Source organism: Vidua macroura, chromosome 8 (assembly GCF_024509145.1).
Source record: "Vidua macroura isolate BioBank_ID:100142 chromosome 8, ASM2450914v1, whole genome shotgun sequence".
Lineage (NCBI taxonomy): Eukaryota > Metazoa > Chordata > Aves > Passeriformes > Viduidae > Vidua > Vidua macroura.
The window spans coordinates 6,385,711-6,408,990 of NC_071578.1; the positions used below are offsets into that span (position 1 = coordinate 6,385,711).

Sequence of the window (23,280 nt, forward strand, 5' to 3'; positions counted from 1 at the left end):
GTGCTTGGCTTGGTGAACTGCCCCCTCTTTCCATCCTGATTCACTCCCTGTCTGTGCTTTCCTGGACAAAACATAACAATGGACCCAGGTAATCTGCTCTGTGCAATCCCCCCAGTGCCATGCACAAACCAACTGCTCTAACCTCTCTTTTACCTCTTTTTTTCACACTTAAAATTTCAGGCTTGCCACTGGATAAAAGTCTTCTTTGGGAACATATGCTGGATACTTAAATGTTGAAGCAAATCTCTGTTTCTGCAATTTAAGTAATTCCAGGGATGACCCTGAGAAGTCGTATCTTGGCTGGGATGATATTTAAGTTAGTATTTACAACTGCCTGTGAGTTTTGCTGAGTAAAGGTTATTTGCACAGTAATATTAGTCTTGTGCCTCTTTACTCAGCACTGTCCAGCCATTACCATGCTGCTCAAACTCAGCAGCTGTGCAATTATCAGCTTCTGTGACATCTTGATACTGTCACTAGCAATGGAAGGACCCAGGTAGTGGCAGGACGTTGCACAAAAGACCCTTCAATAAATAAATACCAAGAATAACTGATTGCCAAAGTGAAGCATTTAATAACATAGGCTTTTCTATCACTGGAAATGAAGGCAGACATGCTGTTACAGTAATATGGGGAGAGAAAAAATGAGATTGAGCAGCAGCAGCAAAGAAACAAAGAAGAAGCTGAAGGAAAACAAAATATGGAGATGATTTAAAATCACTTATGAGACCTGTGCCTGCTAATGCATTTTTTCAAATGATTATGACTTACAGAAAATACATTCAGACATCTTCTTCTCATTAGAAACACTGAGTTGAAAAAGATATAACCAGTATCCCAGTGTGTTCCCCTAACATGAGCTTTTGAACCACAGCTACGAAGTTGCATCCAACATTGGTATGCCTTAATATCATATGTTGCTGGATGATGAGACATCTGTGTTCTTATATGGACAATCACATTACCCCAGCATCAGCAAGAGTGTTTCTAGAGAACAATTCCTGATGTGTTAGCATGGTTTCTATCTTTCTATCGAGACTAGTATGCTCCATCTTTGACTTCATCATTTTCTAGCTGATGGGAATTTCAAAAGAGCTGCTGTAGAGAGCTTTTACTGTTACTAACTGCTTTTTCAGTGATTGATAGGCAATGCTGTCAAACATCAACAGAAAATGAGGATGCATCATTGGTTCAAACCATGAAGATATAGTGAAAACTCTGAGGTAATGACAAATCACTTTTGCTAAAGCACCTTTTAAAGTGGTGGTGAAAAGGCTCAGAGGGTGATGTCTATGTCCTAACATAGTTAGTGGTGACTTTTTTAGTGAGGTTTATCCAGAAAGAACTCTGGTTGCAAACTTTCAGAAGCAAAGACAAAGGAATAAAAAGAGCAAAGCAACAAGAGATTTTAACACCGGGCAACTGTTCTCATTTTTATTTAATCAGACTCCAAAACCAACTAACTCTGCCTGTGTCACTTTGTTTTCCCAGGCAGGTACACTTTCTGAGCATAATTCTAAAGTGAGAGTGGACAAAGTGACAGAAGAGCCTCAGTAGTTTCCTAGTGTAGGGGAAAGGCCTTCAGAGCTGCAAATAATAACCAGAGACTAAATTCTGCTCTCTGTCATGCTGGAGAAAATTCAAAGTAATTACCCCACTGACTTCAGTGTAGTGATCCTAGATTTATATTACTGTAAATGACAGCAAAAATTGGACCCAATATAGAAATAATTTATCTAAGGCCCTAAGTATAGTTAGTTGCACAATTCAATCTGTAAATAATGCCTCTAATGCACATATGGCTAATTTACATCCAGACTATGAGAACATATCCAGTGCTGATTTCCAGGATGCTTAAAGCACTAGGCAGTGCCAAAATAAATCTGCAGTATTCCCAGAGCCCTCTCAATCCTTCCAACTTCTGGGGTTGGAAAGAAGATGCACTACACACATTTTGGAAAAGTGAAATTCTATCTGCTATACTAGTTATTGGATAATTCTTACCAAAAGGGCATAGGAGGCTGTTAAGCAGCACTCCATGTCTACTTGCAAGAGCTCTGCAGGCTCTCTCCTCTCAAGAAGTTGTTTTTATCTAATTTGTCTCTTACTGGGAGCAGAATTCTAGGAGCAGCTTGAGTTTTCTAAGAATAAACCACATTTGAAAGATATAAGGGTTTTAAGTAACATTGGAGAAGAGTGCTTGGAGTACATATATTTAACATACATAAAAATTAACTACAGCAATTTGAGTTAGATTCCTTCTCTAATCACATATTTATGTTAAGACCTTGCCGAAGCCAAATTGAAATTGAGACTTGTAGGAGGAAAGATGGTATAAAAATCTGAATTATTCACTGGCTTGGCGAGAGAAAAAAAATCTGCCAAAATACCAAGTATTGTTCTGGGCTTTATATGAGCATTGCAATGTGGTGTGTGAAGAGTTAGAAAATCCATGTCCTGCTGTACCTTGGATTTCAGAGGAGGCATGTTAAGCCTAAGTGTAACAAACACATCAGCCAACGTCCCTTCCTCCCTTCATGTTCATTTATTTACCTTTTTGGTTGGTTGGTTGGTTGGTTGGGGTGTGGGTTTTTTGGATCTTCAGGGGAGAAGAACTCTCCTGTTATGAACACACAGGAAGTGTTGAGACCCTGCGGTTAAATGCAGATTAATCACGGCTGCCTCAGTGCTGCAGGTGGATTCCATTAGACCCTTCAACATCAGAAGAGACACAGGATAGTCCTCTGGTAGAAGAAAATCCCTCGGAAGAAGTTTTGGGGGCAGCTAAGCCTGGGAAAAAGTCTTAGAATGAGCAGGAAGTTCAAGTGTGTTTAGCTAAGACCAGACTTGAATGAGGACTCATTTAGTCACTCATTTAAAGGAGTGCACCATGCTTGAAGGTGGGTAGGTGTTTTACCCACTTGATGTGACTGCCACCTTGGTGCACAAACACACGAGGTAAATATAACAATTTCATCTTCATACAAATAATTCCATTTAGTCTGTCCCCCCATGGGAGCCTAATGATGTTGAATGTGTGGGTTCTATAAAGCCATTTGAGGTCCAAGAGAGGGAAAACAATTAGAGAAGTTCAGAACTTACCTCACAAAGGACTCTTTTTAGAACATAATTTTCTGGTATTTGCCAAGATTCTCCTTCAGGGAGTTGATAAGTTTGGAGAATTTGTGAGGCAATGGTCTCTGAGATTGTTGGAGATCCATAAAGAATAAATGATCTAGAGAATAAATGCAGGAGTTATTTAAACACAAGAAACGTACCTCTGAAGAAGCCTCATATTCAAACAATGATAAAAATCTTTCTTATTTTTTCTTCTTCTCGTTCATTAAGAAACCAGAAAGGTCATCATTTTGAAGTTGTTTTTTTTCTACTGTTAATGTTTCTTAGGTTCAAGTCAAGCACAAAAAAAAAAAAATAAAATTACTATTCTCTGCAAAGATGACAAAATTATCCTTGATTCTCCCTATATTACTTATTTCCATTTCCAATGCATAAAAGTTCTTTAAGATGTTCAGTCATTGGACATATACCGAAAACGGGAAAAAATGTATTTAAATCTAAGAATAGATGCCATATAGGCAATTTCTATTTCTAATTTAACGCTTCATTTTGAGCCTCAGTTTGTGTTTCTGTGATTTTTGAACAGGTACTTCTCCAATGGTCAGTTTGGAGGTTTCCATGAAGTTTAGGTGAGCCAAGGGCAAATTTGAATTTAGTCCTTAGAGGTTAGTTTTAACAGAGTTTCATGTCACTGGTGCTGTCCCCTGTGGAGGTATTGCTGATGACAGTCTGAATTCTACCAGGCGTGGGGCAGGATGTACCCCATGGCTATGTCAGGTTGGAAGTGCTGGAGTTTGCATGATGGGGAGGCTTTGACAGAAGAGCACAATGGTTTGTGCAGAAGCTGCTGAGAACTAAGTATTTTCATGTTTTTAAAAGGCTGAAGTGAAATCTAACCTGCTAGACAGCTGACTAACATCTTGAGACACAGGCAGTTTGGGTCAAACTGGGTGACTGGCAAGTTTAATTATAGTATTTGATGATTGTTTTACAACATTTAAGCCTCTTTGAACTTCACAATGGATGAGAGTGTTGAAAGGCTGTGAAACATGTTCAGCTAAAAATGAACAAAAAAAAAAGATGATGCTTCCAACACTCTTAGTGGTACCTGGCATTTATTTGAAGTCTGATATTGCACACAGGACTTCCATATCCAGATTTCTATCAGAACAATGGACAATTCTATGGCATTTGCCTGATTTCAAGCCCCCACTCCCCTTTCCAGAGACACATTTCCTTTGCTGTTTCTTGTATAGTCCAGTTCTTTGCATGAATGCAAGAAAGACAGGTGAAGAGTGAGGCAGGGCAGAGACAAACTGCATCCCAAGCAGATAAGCTCACAGCTGGCTGGAGAGAGCAGCACAGGAGAAATGACAGTGGCAGTACCTGAGAGCTCAGGACCATTGAGATCTCTGCAGGGCTTTCAAAACCTACCAGAGAAAATTCAGCCCTAGTGTTGAGGCCAAAGATCTCCTCCTTCTGAGCAGATGTTCCACAAGAGTGAATGTGAAAGGTAAAATAAAGCACGCAGAGCAGGACAGTGGCCTAACTGACCCAGCCTCAGCAAACCTTGAACATTTTGGGTTGCAAAATCTGGGGTCAGAACAGAAATTTCATTAATATTCTTCTAGCTTTTAATAATTACATCAAAATACTTCCAGCATAGTGAATTCTTCTTAAACCAAGAGAGCAGACAAAACCAGTAGCTTGAGAAAAACTTTCCAATTCACAGCAGTTTGAGCCCAGCTATTTGATTTCTGCAGTCAATTAATTCTAGTGAATTCCTGAAGTCACTAATTGAAAAAATAACGATAGCTAAGATAAAGCTAACAGGCAACAATATTCCATCTCAAAAATTGCACAGTCTTTCCAGAAAACAGTCTGGACAATTGCAACAGCTACTGAAAGTTATTCAGCAAGGCAGGAAGCAGAAGCTTGTCACATGTTGAGACAAAACCAGCCTGTTCCTCGCTGCAATGTAATGTTCAAAGCAAACACAACGCCTGCAATCTGCCAACTAAGAATTATTCAGCAAATAATTTCAAAGAGAAGATAGCATTTTCATAAGAAAAAAACAACAAAATGTTTCCTACTTCATAAACAGAAATCAGGGAGAAATCAGGTCACAAATTACCTACTGCAGTTTACCAGTGTAAACACAACTGCTCTGACCCTCTTTAGCAAGTACACAACTGGAAATGAGAAGCAGAACGTGGAACTGTCTCAGTGGCACAGGCAAAAAGATTTTCTTGCATTTTCTTTTGAAAGGACAGCCAGAATATCAAGGCTCATGTTTAATCAGATGTACTGTAGGCTCAGGAGGGAGAAATGAGAGGGAATTACAAAATACTGAAATTGAAAAAAAGCCACCATACTTCTTGGAATTCCCTCTCTAAAAAACAAACAAACAAACCAGTGTTATCTCCTGGTTCAGAAATGACTGGAAGAAAGTGTAATAGAGATAGATGGCACACATGAGCTTTAGGGGTCTGTATTAAATATACCATAGATATCACATTGTTCTGTGATTAACAATTGCTTTTCAAACTCGCTCTCATCACTATCTAGAAGGAGATGGAGTGTTGGAGTAGCCACCAGGAACAGCTGGTGTTGGAGTCACCACCAGCTATTGCAAATTAGAAATGCAGAAACACTTTTCTGAGGTCACATATTCCAGCTTTGATGGCTTTTTCTTCATCAGTAAGAATTCTGGGCTTGCTTTTCTCAGCTTTCTCCAACACTACACAGGGGGTGGCAGAACAGGGAAAATGGGCAGGGCACACAACACTACAGGAGCTACCTACCATCCACAGGGAGAAATCCTTTTTACCACAGTGTAGCATACAAAGGAGCTACATTTGACTGCAAGCTCCAAATATAATGTTTTGAGCTCAAAATCCTCTAAAAGAAATGAAGGACTAGAAAATTGATTATGAGACATCCTCAGAGTGAGTGGATTTGGACAGAAAACATGATACAGCAGTGACAGTGAGTTTGAAAGATTATTATTACAGAACAACAGTGGATATCTATGGTGCACTGAAGGAGTGGTACAGTCCTGTAACCAAAATGGTGCATAGGAAATAAAATGGTTTTACTAATGTAATATTCACTAAATCATGGACAGTGATGAGCAAAAGCTACAGTGCATACAGGCACTGAGCAGTTGTGGTGGCTCAGTGAATGAAAATCTGAGTCATTTCTGGATTAATGCTCTAACACAGTGCCAGGGGACACTGTGTTGCTGGAGATATCATTATTTCTGAGATATTTTGTCATTTATATCCCATGCTACATTCCAGAAGATGACAACTACCCTATTCCAAAGAGGACAATATCAAAAGGCCAGCTTTCAGCTTGACCCTAGAGGGGTGTAAGAGGGAATAAAATATATCTGGTGCACCTTTGAGCAGAATTCTCTTCAAGCACAGCGGTGGAGGAGTTGAGGGGGCATTTCCCCAGTGCCTGCTCCACCAGCTGAGCAGAGAGGAGAAACATGAGAAAGGGGAAAGGTTTTACACTCCTCACATGCCAGATTGCACATAAGGAGTAGAGGACTAATAATCTGTTTATTTTTGAAAGCAGGAAAGGCAGATTGGGTATTGCATTGATATATGGTCTGCAGCAGTACAAAAGTTCTTCCACCTTTCCCTGTTCAGCTGTGTGCACATGTAGTCCAGTCAGCTCCTGTTTAGAAAGAGACAATAACAAGAAATTAGAGAATACCAATAAAAGGCAAGGAAAAAGCACAAATCCTGCCTCTTATAAAAACTCATTAAAGTTTTCCTAAGACGCAGCATGCAGGACATGATGTTTGACTTAAATTTCTATTAAATAAATACATTCTGCCTACCTAAAATTCATTTCTTGTTCTGATTTGATGAGTTCATCATGCTTGGTTTCTACTTAGTTCAATGAAGATTATTCTACTAAAACAGAATTTGTATGTGGAAAAATTAATTTCAGAAATATTCTGATGCACATAAGTCTCTCTGGTTTCCAAGAAGAACCCCGTGCCTTCCCCCCATGGCCTAAGTCTCCCGCAGAACACTGGCACCATAATCTCCTCTGGCTCTTCCAGCCCAAAATACTCTTTCTCCAAGCACAGCAGCTCCTTCTGGGAGCTTCACTGTGAAACATCTGGGAAAGATACCTGAGGATGTGGAAGAATGACAGCTGCAGAGAAGGGGAAGGGGTTTTCAGGTGAGGGGATGGTGATTTATCCCAAAGAGTTGACCTGCAGCCTTAATTGACCGTTAGTATCTCAGCATCACAAAGCAAGGCAGACAACCACAGCATTTGTAACACTTTCAGAAACTACTATCCTAAATGATCCATTTACACATTTTTGCCTAAATATGATCCCAGGACATGTATTGAAGTTACCATTTCCAACTGGACCACCTATTTTCCTTTCAGGAAAAATCAGATACAATGTGGAAGAGGAAAGAAGTGCCAGCTCTGTGTTAACTATCACAGCATGCAGACAGCTGTCATTGCCAGCCAAAAACTGAGCATCAATTTATTTATTTATTAAAATTGTGTACAGAGATGACATGAGCTGGGTTCAGGCTAATGACTGTGTGTAGACGGGGGATCCCCCCTTTTGGGACCTCAGACAATAACTTGTTTGGCATTAGGTATTTTGGGTAGCATCACACTTTACTCTCCCTAAAGGCCTTCAGCTTTAAATTTTTAATTTCCTGTAGGTCTCAGCTGTATGAGAAGGTCTCCCAAGTTTTCTTTGCTCACTAACTTGTAAGCCATGGACCAGGGACTCGTGAGTGAGGGATGGTGGGTGAAATATCTGACCTGGCTGCTGGTTTCCCTGCTTTATATGGTTTGCAGGGATGGGATACAACTTGCAACTGTAATTTTTTTTTTTTTTTGGTAGAAACAATGTTAATACCTTAATAACGACTTCACTTACAGGTGCACATGTAAACACGTGCAGTGTCCGTGTGTACCATAAGTATGTCCTCAAAACATCTTGTTTCTTAATATTTTTATTAATATTTTTATATTTTTTAATTTTCACTCTCTCATTTAAATCAAATAGATTTGCTAGGGCGGGGGGATGGGGCTGAAAAATAAAGACGTTTCCGAACCGGTTGGCAGCACGATGGGTTCCAGAGCAGCACCGCTCCCGGCTGGCTCCGTGGCCACCCCCGAGCCCCTAATATTGAATAAAAATAACAACAATAGGCGCCTTTAGCCAAGTACCCTCCTCTCCACGGCTCCTGCAGAGCTCTCTGCTCGATCTAGAAACAAAAATAGCGATGAATTAATTAACGGGACGGGGCTCCCAGCCGGGAGGGGGCCCCGGGAGCCCAGCGCTCCGTCACGCCCGGGGGAGCCGCGGCCTCTCCGGCCCTGCCCGCGGGCAGCGGGGGTGCTCGGGGCGCCGGGCAGCGCCCGCCCGGGCGGCCGGGGAACGGCGGCGAAGGGAAGAGAGGGAGGGAGCGAACCCTGCCCTCTGCCCTCTGCCCGCCGCCGCCCGCAGCATGGGGAAGGCGGAAGCGGCGGAGCCGGCCCGTCAGGCCGGGCGGCGGCGGGGGGGCAGCGCGGCGAGAGGCTGAGGCGGCCGCGGCAGGGACGGGCGGACTGACGGAGGCAGGGAGGGCAGCCGGGCACCGAGCCCCCCGCCGGCACCGAACCGCCGCCGGCACCGAGCCGGGACGAGCAGGGGGAGGCCGCCGCCGGCCTGCGGGGCCCCGCGGCGGAGCGGCCCTGCCCGGGGGATGCCCTGGGGGCGGCGCGGGGCCGGGCCGGCGGCAGCGGCGGGCAGGGCCAGGCCGGGCGCGGGAGGGCGGCGGGGCCGGGGCTGCGGCGGGACCTGCAGCCCCCGGCCATGGAGCCGCAGGTGGGGCTGCCGGGGAAGGGGGGGACCCGCGGGCTGGTGAGGGCCACCCGCGGCCAGCAGCGCTAGAGGAAGGACCAGCCGAGCCCCTGACAGGTGTCTCCGCCGTAAGTGCCCTTACGCAGTCCCTCGAGGACTGATAGACTTTGCGTTTATTGCTGCTGCTGCTGCTGCTGCTGCTGCTGCGATCTTCAAAGATGATGTTGGCGGAGCAAGCCCAAAAGTGGTTCCCAACTCACGTGCAAGTTACGGTCCTTCAAGCCAAAGGTCTGAAGCCAAAAGGTAAAAATGGCAGCAACGATGCCTACACCATCATCCAGCTGGGCAAGGAGAAGTACTCCACATCGGTGGCTGAGAAGACGCTGGATCCCATCTGGAAAGAAGAGGCCTCCTTCGAGCTCCCTGGACTACTCATGCAGGAGAATCCAGAAAAATACATCCTGTACCTGATTGTCATGCACAGGTCGCTGGTGGGGCTGGACAGGTTTTTGGGACAGGTAGCCATAAGTCTGAATGATATATTTGAAGACAAGCAAAGGCGGAAAACAGAGTAAGTGATGGTTGGCTTTTTTAAATTATAATTTGTATTCCTTGGAGAGTTGCACTTGGGGAGGGTGGGAAATAGTAGCCTTACTATCAACATACGTACTTTGAAATGAAATTAGTACATTCCTGTCATTGATTTTGTGTTCAAATCTCTTAACCTGTACAGTTATGTCATTGTGGCCTGACCTCTTCCAGAGAAGTTTACTGTAATCAAAGTGCTTACTCTGCACAGGGAAGGATTGTCAATAACATTAACTTTTCTGACAAACTCTTGTGTGTAACATGAACTCATTACAGTCTGTTTATCTAAGCATTTTTCTTTGTTCTGCACAGGACCATACCCCCATTCATCTACCTCAGTTTGAACCACGCGTGAGATTCAGATGCCCTGAAACCTGGTGTGGTTCTCTTTAAAATTGTTTTCCTTCAGTTGTTTCAACCACGTGTCTTTAAATATTTTATATTTATGTTTTAGTGGTCAATTAACTGTGACTTAATGAAGGCTTACCACAACAGCACAATGCTTTGCTGGTCCTGATTAATCTTAGGCCATGATCCCACAGGCTGCACTGTGCAGCAGGCCACTGCTGAGAAGACTGAAGAGAGAATTCAGCTCTTGTGGTAGCTTCCATCACTACCTACATAAGCTTTTGTCAAATAAAATAGTGTTAGCCAGGAAGTTCAGGCATTGGAATGCAAAAAAAGGATTTTTTATTTTAAAGGCATCATAGCAGTTTATTAAGTTGAACTGTATTTATCTAATTCTCTGAGTTTTTCAACTAAATGAGTAAAGTTGTTATAATTCCTAGACAAGACATGGTTGCCCAAAGATGTTTGGTACCAGTGTAATTTATCCTCCGTGTGTGTAACTCAGACTGTGGGTATGAGAGTACTGCAGGCATGCCTACAACTCCATGCTTTGGGTTTGCTGTAGATATGCTTGTCCCGCAGAAGTTAAATCAGAACAGCTTGGAGAGCTCCAAGTGAGCTCTGTGTTGGCAGTGACATACGGACGCCGACAGACCTGTCTGCAGCGGTTAAAGAGTTCCTGCTCCAGGTGCCTTTCCTCCTCTAGCGTCTCTTCAGAAGAGTACAAAGGCTCCTTTGCCCAAATCTCAGATGTTAAAATTAAAGTCTGGTGTCCATAGTGATGGTGGGTCTGTGGTGAGGCGCTGGACTTTGCATCCAAGCCACTAAAAGACTGGTGTTGATTGTCTGTCTCTGCCTGTGCCAGGGTTGGACCTCCAGCAGCATTGGCAGTTGGAGGTGGAAATCCATATGGTTAACACCAGACAGGGCTTCTTGGTCAGACAACTGTTTCTGCTGAAACCACCTCAAAACTTGGTCCTACTTAAATGCATGGCTGAGGTTGAAGAGCACCAAAGACAAGTCCAAGCTCTCTGTGCCCTGGTGGTTTTTTTTGTAAACTGAACTTTTTGCAAAACAGTATGTTCACAAACTTTATGATAGGAAAGAAGAAGTCTGTGTGGAATCTCTCGTGGGTTCACTGCCTGGAGTATTATGCTTTTTAATTGCTTAGCTTTTTAGGGACAAACCAGTTATCTTGATGCAATACGTGATAATGCCTGTAGCCTTAGGGTCTTAATTTCTGTTAACACTTGATTCAAGAAGTTTCACTGCTCTTTAGACATGTATCTTGAAAATTCTTGACTCATTAGCTATAATTATGTTGCAAGTCAGTAGTCAACTGCCTTAGTTGCAACACCTAGCAACGAGGTGAAAAACAAGGTGAATGAATGAGGGAGGAACACTACTAAAAGTAAAAACTGTAAATCTAGATGGAAATATGTGTTAAGAAGCTGGAGTAAAATATGTAAATTATTCCATTATTACTGTGAGTAGCAAAACTTCTTTTCCCTAGAAGAAGAAACATAGGCCCCTGCATCAGGTTTAGCAAAAGTAGTGCTGGAGTCAGTCTTGCAAAATTATTCCAGAAATTTTTAAGTGGGGTAAGTAACACAGTCCTTGTGATAGTTAAACAAACATTCAGATCTGCGGTATTTTTATAGGAATTTATGCGTAGCAGGGCTCCATAGGTGTTCTTTATTTTCTCATTTCTTTCTCTGAAGTGTGAGAGAGGAACTCCTGCTATGTAGCTGTGGAGCAGATCCTCCCAGAGCACTGCTGAAATCACCTCGGCTCCCCGAGAATGCCGCGCGCTGCCTGCGAGCTCTGCTGCACGAGATGGGGGCCTATGGGGAAAGTTTTACAAACAGCCTAAGTCCTTTCTTCAGAAGTTACTTGAGCATTTAAGATTGCAAATCTTATTAAAAGTTGATGGGTGTTAGGCTTCTAGGGCCGAGCAGCCGTACTTGTAAAAGTCTTATGTAAGTGTAAAAGTGCGGCTGGGCGGCAAGTGGGATTTTTGGCAGCGCGTTCTCGCTTAATGCTGATTTAAATTCTTACGAGGAAGGAGCCACTGAAAGTCCAGTTTTCCCCTTGGTGTCTTTAGGTGCTTAGAAACCTCAAAAATGTCCTTTCTAAAACTCACTTTCAAAAAAAAAAGTAACTCTGAGTTCTTAAGTTTAGATGTTTTTGAGAAGTTTTTGTGCTTGTGTGCCTGTGTGCCCCGTGGCACGCGGGTGTGTCGTGGCTGTCTCCTTTAAGCATTCGTTGGAGATGTGGATGCAATATTTGTACGTGTGTGTGGGACGAGGGCAAACTTTCAAGAATAGATTTACGAATGCAATCTCAAACAAAATGCTCTTTTTTCCCTCCCTCTTTATTAAATCCTTTTTGATAGAAAATACTCCTATTCCTGTGTTGGCAGTAAACTAAGGGTAATATATTTGGACCTGAAGACCTTCTAACTGTGAGTGTGGTGTGGGAACTGAGACACCCAGCACCTTTCAAAACCAAGTCCAATGTCTTTGTTACCAAAGCATTCTGATGGTTGAAAGCTATATTCATTGTTTCAGAAACACTAATCTGTTTTATTAAGCAATGTTTTTACTTTCAAATATGTTCAACAGGCTTGTGCTGTTATTAAATCCAGAGTTATTTTCTTATGTTGATGTAACCTTAACATTTCTTGCTTTGTTTGGGGATGAATGAGATCCAGTTATTTGATGAAGTGTCTATTGGTAATATTTCTACTTTTTAATATATTTAATAGCTTCCTCTTTCCAACACAGCTGTACATATGGTGCTGTAAGAGACAGACTCAAGAGTCACCAGGGTATTGCAAAAAAGATATTTAATATTCTGCACAATGCTGAACCCTGTCAGCAATTCCCTAGTGCTTTTTTAGTAAGGAGGTATGAGAAGTGAAGGCTACCAGCTGATTCTGAATTCCTAGGAAGACCATGGGGTGTGTGACATTTGGCTTTTTACATATTTTTTTAATTTAATGTTTTATAATTTGGAAGAAATAAATTTCAAAAATCACTGCAGACTCAGGAACATTATGTTAGGGATTTTTTTTTTTTTTTCCTGTGGAGCTTTTTTTGTTGCTTGTCACATCTTAAGACAAATACTCCCTGCAGTAAAGTTTTCAGGCAGAGGCCTCATGATGGGATGTGTCTTGTGTTCTAAGAAACTTGCTCTGGCTCAAGACTTAATGAAACAATGTAGTCTCTTTACTATAACTTGATAGGGAAAATTTTGTACACAGCATCATATGATGTCCTTTTCCTTTCTGAAACTGAAGATGTTTCAATTTCTTAAAAGTAAAAATTGCTGGAACAGTTAGATCCAGATGCAGCTCAGATGGTCCCTCACTAACTCTCTTCCAGAGACTTCACCCAAGCATCTGCAGGATCCCAGTTAATTTTCTTTCTTTCCTAGTGCAGAAATGCCCATCGTACTGTGAAAATTTGTAAATTTGTGTCTCTGACATCTCTGCTGTAGTTGAAATGGACAGGGACTTCTTACTTCTGCTCTTTTTTCCAGAGCTGAAAACTAGGCTCCAGATGCTGAAAGATTTTACTGAGGTTTTTTAACACTTCAAAAAGCTTTGGAAAAACTGCTTTATTGGAAGTGTATTTAGCATAAGTTTTCAAATGTTACATTTCTGACATGGCTTTTATTTTTTGCAATAACAACACGTGGGTTTTTTAATTCATCCTAAGAAATACACGGCAATTGTTTCCGTCTGCTCTTGCAAAATAAATATACCTCTTCTACTCTTCCATTTGAAATGTAAATTGTGATCAATGAACGTATTGTTTTAAAGCATATATGCTTTTTTGTAATCATTTCAATTCAGTTATAATTCACAGTTGCCTTAATGCTGCTCATAATCTGATTGCATAGCATCAAAACAAATTTTTGAGTTGCCATGAAATAAAAAAAAATGCTCATTTTCTGACATGTCTTAATTTACTGAAGCATTTTTCAGTTGTTTTTTACAATGACTCTTAACTTTCCCAGTTTTATTTATTTCCTCTGCTTTTGCTTCATCCTTGTTACTCTCTAATTCCACTCTGGTTATTGTCCATTCCTTCATGAGCTTTCCTGGACGTCTCATTTTATTGTATGTTCGGCTGATTTAAGATGTAACACTTGTTTGGAAAGCTATAAATTTGAGAAGGCAGGTGATATAGAGTTATTATTTCTTATGGAAATGGTGAAGGAGACATCTTTTATTTGTGATTTAGTTCCTCTTCTCCCTGGGGTCTATAATACCTCAACATCACTCCCCTCCACACACACATATTGCAGCACTTGTTAAAGAAATGCTTCCTTGAGCATAATACAGTGAAGGAATCTTGGCCTTTTCTAAAGATACTTCTCAACTTCTATTGATCATAAAAACGGAGTCAAAACCAGCTTCTCAGCAAGCAAAGAAAAAGAGCTCATGGTTGACCATGATCAGTACCCCTGTGTGGTAGGCACTGACTTTAGCGCTGCTGAGCTTCCTGGAAGATGTGCAAATGGTGTGACTTTTTCCAAATTAATGTGAATTCTTTCTTGGCAGCCTCTGTCTTGGATATAAACTCCCTCTTCAACTGCCTCCTCTCTGTCCTCTCTCATCTGTAGCAGCATAACGAGAGGAAGGCTTCAAATACATCTGGAATTATGAGCAAGCATACAACTAGTAAATAGATAATATATGGGCTCAGTGCTTGTTAATGAGTGGGAACCATTTTAATAATATTTCTACAAAACACAACACACTATTATTTAGTAATTTTTAGTCTTAATTTAAACAAGAAAAATGAAGGGATGAGCTTCAATAATAGTAGAAATAGCAGGGTGTAACAGAAAATGTCTTTATTGTGGCTAAAGCAAGAGAAAAATCTTGTTCCACTCAAGTCAAAAGTTTGAAGAGTAGTAACTTAGAAATCTGTGAAAGGCACAGAAATAAAGAATAGCCTGGAGATTCTGTATGGGTTGTCTTGTTGTACCACTCATTAAATGGAAAAAAAAAAAAAAAAAAGGAATGTGAGTAGTGAGGAACAAAAGAGAAAGATGGTTATAGGAGAAAATTAAGTTTTGCCCAATTGTAGCTTTATGGACTTATAGTGATATTTTAAAATTATTTAGTAATATTCCCAGCATTTACATTTTGACAACAAAACCATGCACATCCTCTCAATAAGCCATAACTCTGAGTCAGAGTCTAAGTGCCATCTGGATTGAAATGCTTCTTCATTTTCTGTGCAAACATATTCAACTCAAATAACTGGCCTTAATTCTCATACCTTCAGTTAGTTTGTTTCTAACATAGAAGTATTCACACATAGTCTTTAGCCAAAATAATAAGTAAACTAAGGCCTCTTTAATGACTGTGATTCCGGTTGATGTTAGCAAGCCCCATAGTGAGGGTGTTGTGATAGTTGTCAGTTCCCATATGTTTTGTGGTGTTACAATGTCACTCTGTAGTATTTATTTTAAACTGCTTTCAATATCTCGTTTCAGTTGGCTTCCAGTAAGTAAGAGTATTCATCTTTGTGAGTGTCATCACTTATTTTAATAAATAATTTGTTTTCTTCTTAATTTCCCTTCACACACGATGTAGTCTGTGCTCAACCTCTTGCCTCTTAATTTTCCTACTTGCTGACTTTTGGGGCAGCTTCTCAGTATGGTATCGGAATGATTTATCACAAAACATACTTCTGCATTTTTCAAAGTGCATACGCTGCTAAATGAAAATGTCAGACAGTTCTGGGCTTTGGATGTTGTTTTTTAACAATTAGCTGTGGGCATTTGTTAGTGGGCTTTTGTGAAGCAAGTTTCTTCAGTGTATCTAGCTTAACAGTAGTCATCAACTTTGTTTTTGTGACAGCTGATGGGCGTCTAGCTAATGGTTCTATCATTGAGATTCTGATGGCCTTTTATAGGGGTAAGTTTAGAAGTATCTGCCTGTATAGAAAATTCTCATTAAATGTGTAGCAGATCACGGTGTTGATTTTGATGATTATGTGGCTTTTTGCAAAATTCCTTCAGTAATTTGTGAATTGAAATAAAGATTTTGTAAAATTCTTTGGGTTTTTCAGCAAAGGAAAACTAGATCATCTCAACAGATAATTACTGGTAGAGTGAAGGCAGAGTGGTGTATCTGAGAAGCAGAAAGATGGGAAAATTCCTTCAATACTTTCCATCTTTGGCACTGTCCAGAAGACAGAGTTGGGAGATCATGTGTCATGCACAGGATGAATGTGCTGGCTGGAACACTTAATTCCTGTTGAAATTGGTAGATAAGTTACCCAGTGGTTTTGGAGGCTGTCAAAGTATATAATTAAAATGTAATTGAAATTAGGTAGTGCTTTTTCTTACCCGTGCTGTCAGCCCATCTTGCTCACTGTTACATGGTGAGCAGAACAGGCTGAGTGATGCTTCTTCAAAAGAGAGAGAGGGATAAGACTTGGAACTGTCAGATTCTGAGGCAGATTTGGAGGACTAATAGAATCAGAAAAGGGGAGGAAAAAACCAGCTGAAAGTCTGTAGATCACTAGCTATTTAAATGACATAGCCCAGGGTTTTGTAACTTGCTCATTTATAGTAGCTTACTGCAATTTTCTCCTTCACCCTTCCTGTCTGTCTTCCCCAAGGTGAGGGTTCATAACTGGTAAGGCTGCTCAAGTTAGTGGAGCTTGCTTTTGCCACCCCTAGTTGTAGGTGTGGCCAAAATAAGCTAATCTTGTCATGGGTAGAAAGTAGCCATGCTCCTTCACATAGGGGTTTAGCTTTTCAGGGCTGCCTGGTCAGCAGGATTTTTCCTATTTAGCCTTGCACATTGAGCTTCTCTTTGCACATTCAAGAAAATTGTCGGCATGCAGAGTGGCAGTTTATAGAATACTTAAAAGTAAAAATTAACAGAAACCTGTGCAAGACAGGCAAAGCCCGTTAGCACACTGAAAAACAGATGAGAGAAAGAAGCAAGTGTTGTTCTGATGGAAGCCATCAGGACAAAGTTGAAATTAGAGGGTGTATGGAGGACATTGCCCTACAGAACATTTGAAGGTGAGAGCAAGAAGAATGAATGTGATTCCAAAGGCAATAGGGCTTCCTTTGAAGTTGGGAAAATTTGCCAGACTTTGTACAAGGTCTGTTTAAATAAAGACTGTCTGCAAGACTGGATGTAATATTTGGTTATTAAGTAAAAGGGCATCTGCTCTCATAAAAGCCACCCTGTTTTGTTCATGTATGTTATTGGCTATTTTCCTACTTTGTACAGGCTTTCTATAGAATAAGCTCATGGCAGCCTGACAAATGGAGCATTTATTGTGGCTAAAAGTACTCTAAACAAAACCAAAATAGCAAGTTTTATTGGCTTTTATAATACATTTCAATTTTTAAAATTGGCAGTAGTATAGTGGAATTTACTGTTTTAGGACCCAAATGTTATCTGAAAACAGCGGACTTCATTTCCCGATTCTTTTTTCTCTCCTATATGGAGCTGTTTTTTCTATTTGCTGCTCACGCCCATGTGTTGTCGAAACAGATTCTAATAAGAAACATTTATAGTCTTACTTGCTCATTCACGTGCAGCTCCACATAAATGCATTGCCTGCATTTGTTCTCATCTGTTTAAAAAAGTAATTAGTTGCCTTTGAATTTTGAAGAAAATCATGATTTGAGTCTGCTTCTCGTATTGTCTCATTATAAGCTGAAGCATATGGAACCTTCATTATAAGTAAAACAAGATAAACTCTCCAAGGTAACAAAGAAAACTCCTTGAAATGCCTATGAAAATTAAATATCTGTCTTTCATACAAAGATTTGATCCAGCAATCATTATTCAAATAGAAATTCCATTGAAGACCAGAGGAATTTTGCTGGAGTAAAAGAGTTTATGATTAAATTCTGTTGGAATCAGTAGCAGTGTTGAACCTGGTTCCAGCAGGACCTTCTGTTGTCTTCCTAGGGAAAGGAGAGTTTCTTTGTTTTCCCACCTGAATTTATTTTTAATATCAAGTTCTTCAAGATAGACTTTGAAAAGAAATGTAGAAGCTATGAAGGCAAGGTATTAGTTGTGGGCTTCTCTTTAAGAAGAGGTAAATGTCAAAATAGTTCATGGCATTTGCCCTTAGCAGGTGAGTGCTGGTAATGACACAGCGTTGTTGATTGGTGATACGAGTGCCAATAATTGTTAAATAAATTTTTAAAATAAAATAAGTTCTTCCCCATAGCAAAAACTTAAGAATTTATGTCTTAAAACTTGTTCTAAAACAAGTTAAGTGTCATGGGTAAATTTAAGGTTTTGATCATTCAGAAGGAGAAACAGAAAATTCACCAGCTTTATCAGAGAAAGTGTATTAATGTTTGAACCCTGTGAGGAGAAGGAAAAAGGGAATGTTGTGTTACAGTGTATGCTGAGCTATTAAATTTGAATGTCAAAAAGTGAAGTCCTTTCTGCCTCCTACATTTCTTAAACCACTCACAAGCCTTATTTATGCTGCTGTATATGTTTAGTGTGTGGCTGAGGAGCCGTGGGAGGACTTTCTCAGGTCCAGGATGGTTTTTGTTTGGGGTTTTTTATCTGCCCAGGAGCTGTCTGAGCAAGGCTTGCTCATTATGGCTGGGTACTGTTTGTATTTTTTTAAGAGAATATATGAACATATTTTCATTTAAAGAAGAGCTTTAATGAAAGTAGGCTATCTTGTCTTCCAGTTTTTGCAATATTATGTAGCACAAAGGCAATTGACTTTTGGTTCTGTTTTTGTTTTCTGTAGCAACTCTATAGATGACTTAAAGTGTTTCTGGAATCAGTTACCAAAGAATTGAAGCATTATTAACTAAAAGGAAAAACAATCCATCTTCTTCAGACACATATTCCAGGTTTTGTATTTCACTTAAAGTATATAAATGAAGTTAACCTCACAACAGAAGAAAAGCTATTTTCCTGAAGATTTAATTATCCTTCACCTGGTTTGAGCTTCTGGGTCTACTGATCTGGATTTGTGTTGTCCATTGTGAGAACAGAGGAGGTCTGATATTTCCTAATTATTTTGTTTTAGTATGAAATATAAAATCTTTGGACATCACAAAACAACATAAAAAAAAGAAAGAGGCAATACTCTTTATCCTTTTGTTATGTCTTTGGTGTGTCACTTTTGGAAGTATTTTCTCAACCCAAAACATGTAAATCTCTGCCTGAAAATTTGATTACAGCTGTCACATTTAAAATATATTTATGAAATTGGAAAATAAATTGAGGGCTATTTTTCTCCTTTCCTGACCTTTTTTTTCTATATTTGGCAGGATTGAATAATATATGTATAAGTGTATAATCCATTTTGTATCTGTGTTAATAGGCAATTTAATTTCTTAATCTCTCCAGTTCAAAAGTTAATGGTGGTAAGGCACTGTTGGGTCAGTCTGTGTGCATGGATTTCTCCTGACAATGGGTTTAGAGCACTTCTTTTGAGCTGGTGGATCTTAAATGTGCCTTTGTAACCTTTTGAAATAGGGAAAGGCTCTTGGTGATGGTTGTGGAGAAGGGATTGTGTGTTGGTCATTCATTGAGGTGAAGCTGTGGAAGGAGGATTGAGCCATAATTCTGCAGATGCTTCCATGGGACAATGGAGCACAATAGGGAATGAATAAGACACTTGGATAATGTTAAAGCTTTTGCTGGACCTGGCAAAGAAGCACACTTGGCTTTTTGAAACAGATGATCACATCTTTGATCTCTTTTCAAGGAGTGGGGATTTATGTCATGGTTCCAAAGGAAATATTTCTGAAGTTAATCCTGCTGGTGACCTGCAAAAGAGAGGATGCTGTTGGATACACCTACATGTTCAGTTGTGCCTGTGGGGTTACTGTTAGCATCCAGAGGGGAGGCAACTGCAGAATTGAAATGGTAACTGGTTGTTCAGGGCTCTCAGGTATTTCTTAGCCAGCATTGCTGCAGTTGTCATGAATCTTAACCAGTGCATAGAAGGAAGGAAAGAGGGGAAAATGTTTTCTATTGTGTAAACCTGAGCAAAATCCAAGGAGAAAAGGTTACTAGATCAAGTAGTTGCCACATAGAATACATTAATATACATCACGACTAAATAAAGGACACTTGAAAACTGTAAAAAAAGAAAATATATCTGTATTTATAATTAAGTACATAAGCAGATGGAAGCCCTTAACTTTGATGATGTTTGGTCAGCTTCCAGAGTTGATTTTGATTTTGAAACAGGTGAACACTAAAGAGCTTCCTCTTGCTTAGTTATTTAGTTTTGAAACAAATATAAACAAAGAATTTGCCTTTGAAAACAAATAGAAACAAAGTTTTTCGGTGCAGGAATGGTTGAATCTTTGATACAGGATTTGGGTTTTCATACTTTAAATTGTTCTAACCAGATGCATTAACCAGCTAACAGGGGTGTAATGATAGCCTTCAGAAAATACAACTTAATTTGCTCTCTTTCTCCTTTAAGGTGGTTTCCCCTAGAATCCAGACAAGGGAAGAGAACTAAAGACAGAGGAGAAATAAACGTCAATATTCAGTTTATGAGGAATAACATGACAGCAAGTATGTTTGATTTGTCAATGAAGGACAAAACCAAATCCCCATTTGCTAAGCTAAAAGACAAAATGAAGGGTCGGAAAAACGATGGGACGTTTTCAGATACATCCTCTGCAATCATCCCGAGCACTCACATACCTGATGCAAATCTAGAGGTGTGTAGTGGTGAGGTGCAAATGAAATCAAAACCAAAAAAACCTTTCCTTCTGGGACCTCAGCGGCTGTCCTCAGCTCACTCCATGTCAGACCTGACAGGACCACATGTCTCCTCAGAGAAGATGAAATCCAGTGCTCTTGGCTACACCCATCTTTTCAGGCGTCAGCTGGAGTCCTTTGGTTCCGTTGATGAAGGGGGTAAGTAAAACTCATGACCATTACAATTACAGCTCAAAGCCAAAATGTTAAGAAATATTACTGGCCTATTTTTTATCCTTTCTTTAATTGCTGGTAACTCATAATTGGTGTTTCTGAGCATAAGAAATAACTTACATCGTTCATGATGTATGATAGTTTAGCTTTTTCTCTTATTATGTCCTCATCTGAGAGTTTATTGCATTCCAGAGGGGACTGTAGGCAAAATGGCATCTTATGAGAAATAAGTCTAATTAAAAAGTCAAAAACTATCACCAAATTTTAAACCTGATTTATACAAAGAACTGAAAATACTTTGAATTGCTCAAAGTTATTATGCAGTAACATATTATTGTCTCTTTCTGGAATGGCACACCAGTCATAGCTGTCTTCTCCATAGAACTTCATTTTCATGCAGGAAACAAAAATTTCCTGTGGTGCCTATCCATAAATATTTCTGAAACATGAAAAAAGGCCACAGCTTTTATTTTTTTTTTTTTAATAGCTTAGTTAATCACCAGTGTTCTGAACTGAGGCTCAATTGCAAAGCTTCTAGATCTAAGCTAAAATGGGTTTTCTGCATGTCATAAACTGTGATATAGTGTCTCATTGATAATATACTAATGACAGATTGTTTGCAGGGAGTCTAAAATCTCCACACAGAAGGACATTAAGTGTTGATACTTCTAAAATGAGCCAACTTGACAGCAGAGTTGATGAAACTGCACTTGAAGCACAAAATGACCCATTTAATGTGAGTGCTTCATTACCCCAAAAATTTGCTACACTGCCAAGACAGAAGAATCCATTTGAAGAAAGCCCAGCAACGTGGGATCAAAACATAAGTCTGTTTTCCAAACCTGTCGAGATCAGAAAAGAAATTAAAAAAGAGAAAAAAGAGAAAGTTAGTCTTTTTGAAAGAGTGACTGGAAAAAAAGATAGCAAGAGGTCAGATAAACTTAGCAATGGGGGATCAGAGAGTTCTAGTGACTTGAAATCACCGAGTGCGTTTGGGGAAGCTCATCAGGAGAGTTTTGATTATGATTCGACTAATCCGTTTATGGCAAACTTCAAGCCTACAAGCACATTGCCATCTTCAAGGTAGGTTTTTGCTGTATTTCAGTCTGCTATCTTGAACGTGTTATATAAATGAAAATGTGAAGCATTGAGGAACACAATCTTTGTGCTTTATACACATTTATATCGGTGCTTTTCTGTTTCTAAGTATGTTACAAACTTTTTATATAATTTGATAGTTTCCTTCTTTGTTTTGAAGTGAGTTTTTTATTACTAATATGTGCTGTGAAGGTTCTTGGGTGCTTGTGTTTGTGGAAGACCTTGTTTGTACTTCAGAATGGGCTCTCCCTGAAGACTTCTGCTTTAACTGAACATTCATTGCTAATTTATTACGTTGCTCTAAGTCAGGTTTTGAGAGGGAAAGGATTCAAGTGTAAGGGGAAGAGGAAACTGAATAACTAAAAGAGAGGTGCAAATGGTAGTAATGAAAAGAAATCCTATGGATGTCACTATTTTGGGGAAAAAAAAAATGGAGCATTTAGGTTCTATATGTTAGAGTACAAGAATTAAAGAACATTCTGTTTCTAAATGGGAGCACCCACATGAGCTCTTATCTCACTTGAATTCATTTGGCTCACTGCAGCTTTGCTGAGTTCTGTGTATTGAAATTGTTGCACGAGGCAGTAGTTTATGTCTTGAGCAGAATGAATTAAGTTACAGGGCTCATTAGGAACTTTGATTTAAATAATCCATTTTAATCTTTGTTTGTCTATCAATGCTTTACTTGTTTTCCTTAAGAAAAAGTGTAACCCACAGTTTGTTTCCTTCCTGGGTTTTATATGCTAGTGAGAAAGATAATCTTGCCTGTCTGTCTCTCTTTATACATGTATAAATATATATATATATATATTTATGTACAGTGCCACCCACATATACTGTTCACAATAGATAAATGTTTAAGAAGTTAATTAACTGTCATTCCTTTGCATTCTTTTTTTTTTTTAATATAAATGCCAGAAATTAGCAGTCCTTGCATTTTCAAGGTAATAATTAATTTCTATGTAATGACTTAAATTTGGTAGAAAATGCATTTGAAATTAAAATGCTTCAAACTGGAATCTAAAGTCTGTAAAGTCAATCACTGTTTTAAATGGAAAATATAGTTCTAAAAAATTCACCTTTTCCTGTGTATTAATTCCTTAATTAATGACACGAGTAGTTTCTTTAAAAAAAGAAAACGTTTTTATTACCTTGTTTCTTAGAAGAGGGGGATCTTATTCTGTCCCAGCTGTTTTCTCCATGGGTTAGAATGCATGCACTCCTGATTTAAACTTAGAATCATTTTCTTAACAAAACTAATCATGGATGTGAATTAGGGAAATGAACTGAAATGGAACTGCCTTAGAAAAGAATTTATTGCTAGAAGCTCATCTGACCTCAACAAATTATCTTCTTTGTGCCTTCTACAGACAACCTTAGAATATTTTTTTATTTAATGAAG

The 23,280-nt window shown here is 39.6% G+C and overlaps 1 protein-coding gene and 1 long non-coding RNA gene across 3 annotated transcripts in view; one reads left to right on the top strand and one right to left on the bottom strand.

The window, feature by feature from the left end:
- Positions 1–6,623: 6,623 nt before the first annotated feature.
- LOC128810715 (uncharacterized) lies at positions 6,624–8,807 on the bottom strand. 2 transcript variants are annotated; one of them, XR_008438120.1, is made up of 3 exons: positions 8,187–8,807; positions 6,932–7,004; positions 6,624–6,765 (listed from the first exon to the last, which is right to left on the bottom strand). It is a non-coding gene; the product is annotated as an uncharacterized LOC128810715 (long non-coding RNA). The 2 variants fall into 2 exon arrangements; XR_008438119.1 differs by having other exon boundaries at positions 6,932–7,007.
- Positions 8,808–8,895: 88 nt separating this feature from the next.
- RAB11FIP2 (RAB11 family interacting protein 2) overlaps positions 8,896–23,280 on the top strand; it is a 32,310-nt gene continuing 17,925 nt past the window's right edge. Inside the window, exons 1-3 of the mRNA XM_053983797.1 lie at positions 8,896–9,488; positions 20,323–20,765; positions 21,404–21,863. Of these exons, the coding sequence (XP_053839772.1) occupies positions 9,136–9,488; positions 20,323–20,765; positions 21,404–21,863 (1,256 nt within the window). The 5' untranslated portion in view covers positions 8,896–9,135. The remainder of the gene's footprint in view (positions 9,489–20,322; positions 20,766–21,403; positions 21,864–23,280) is intronic.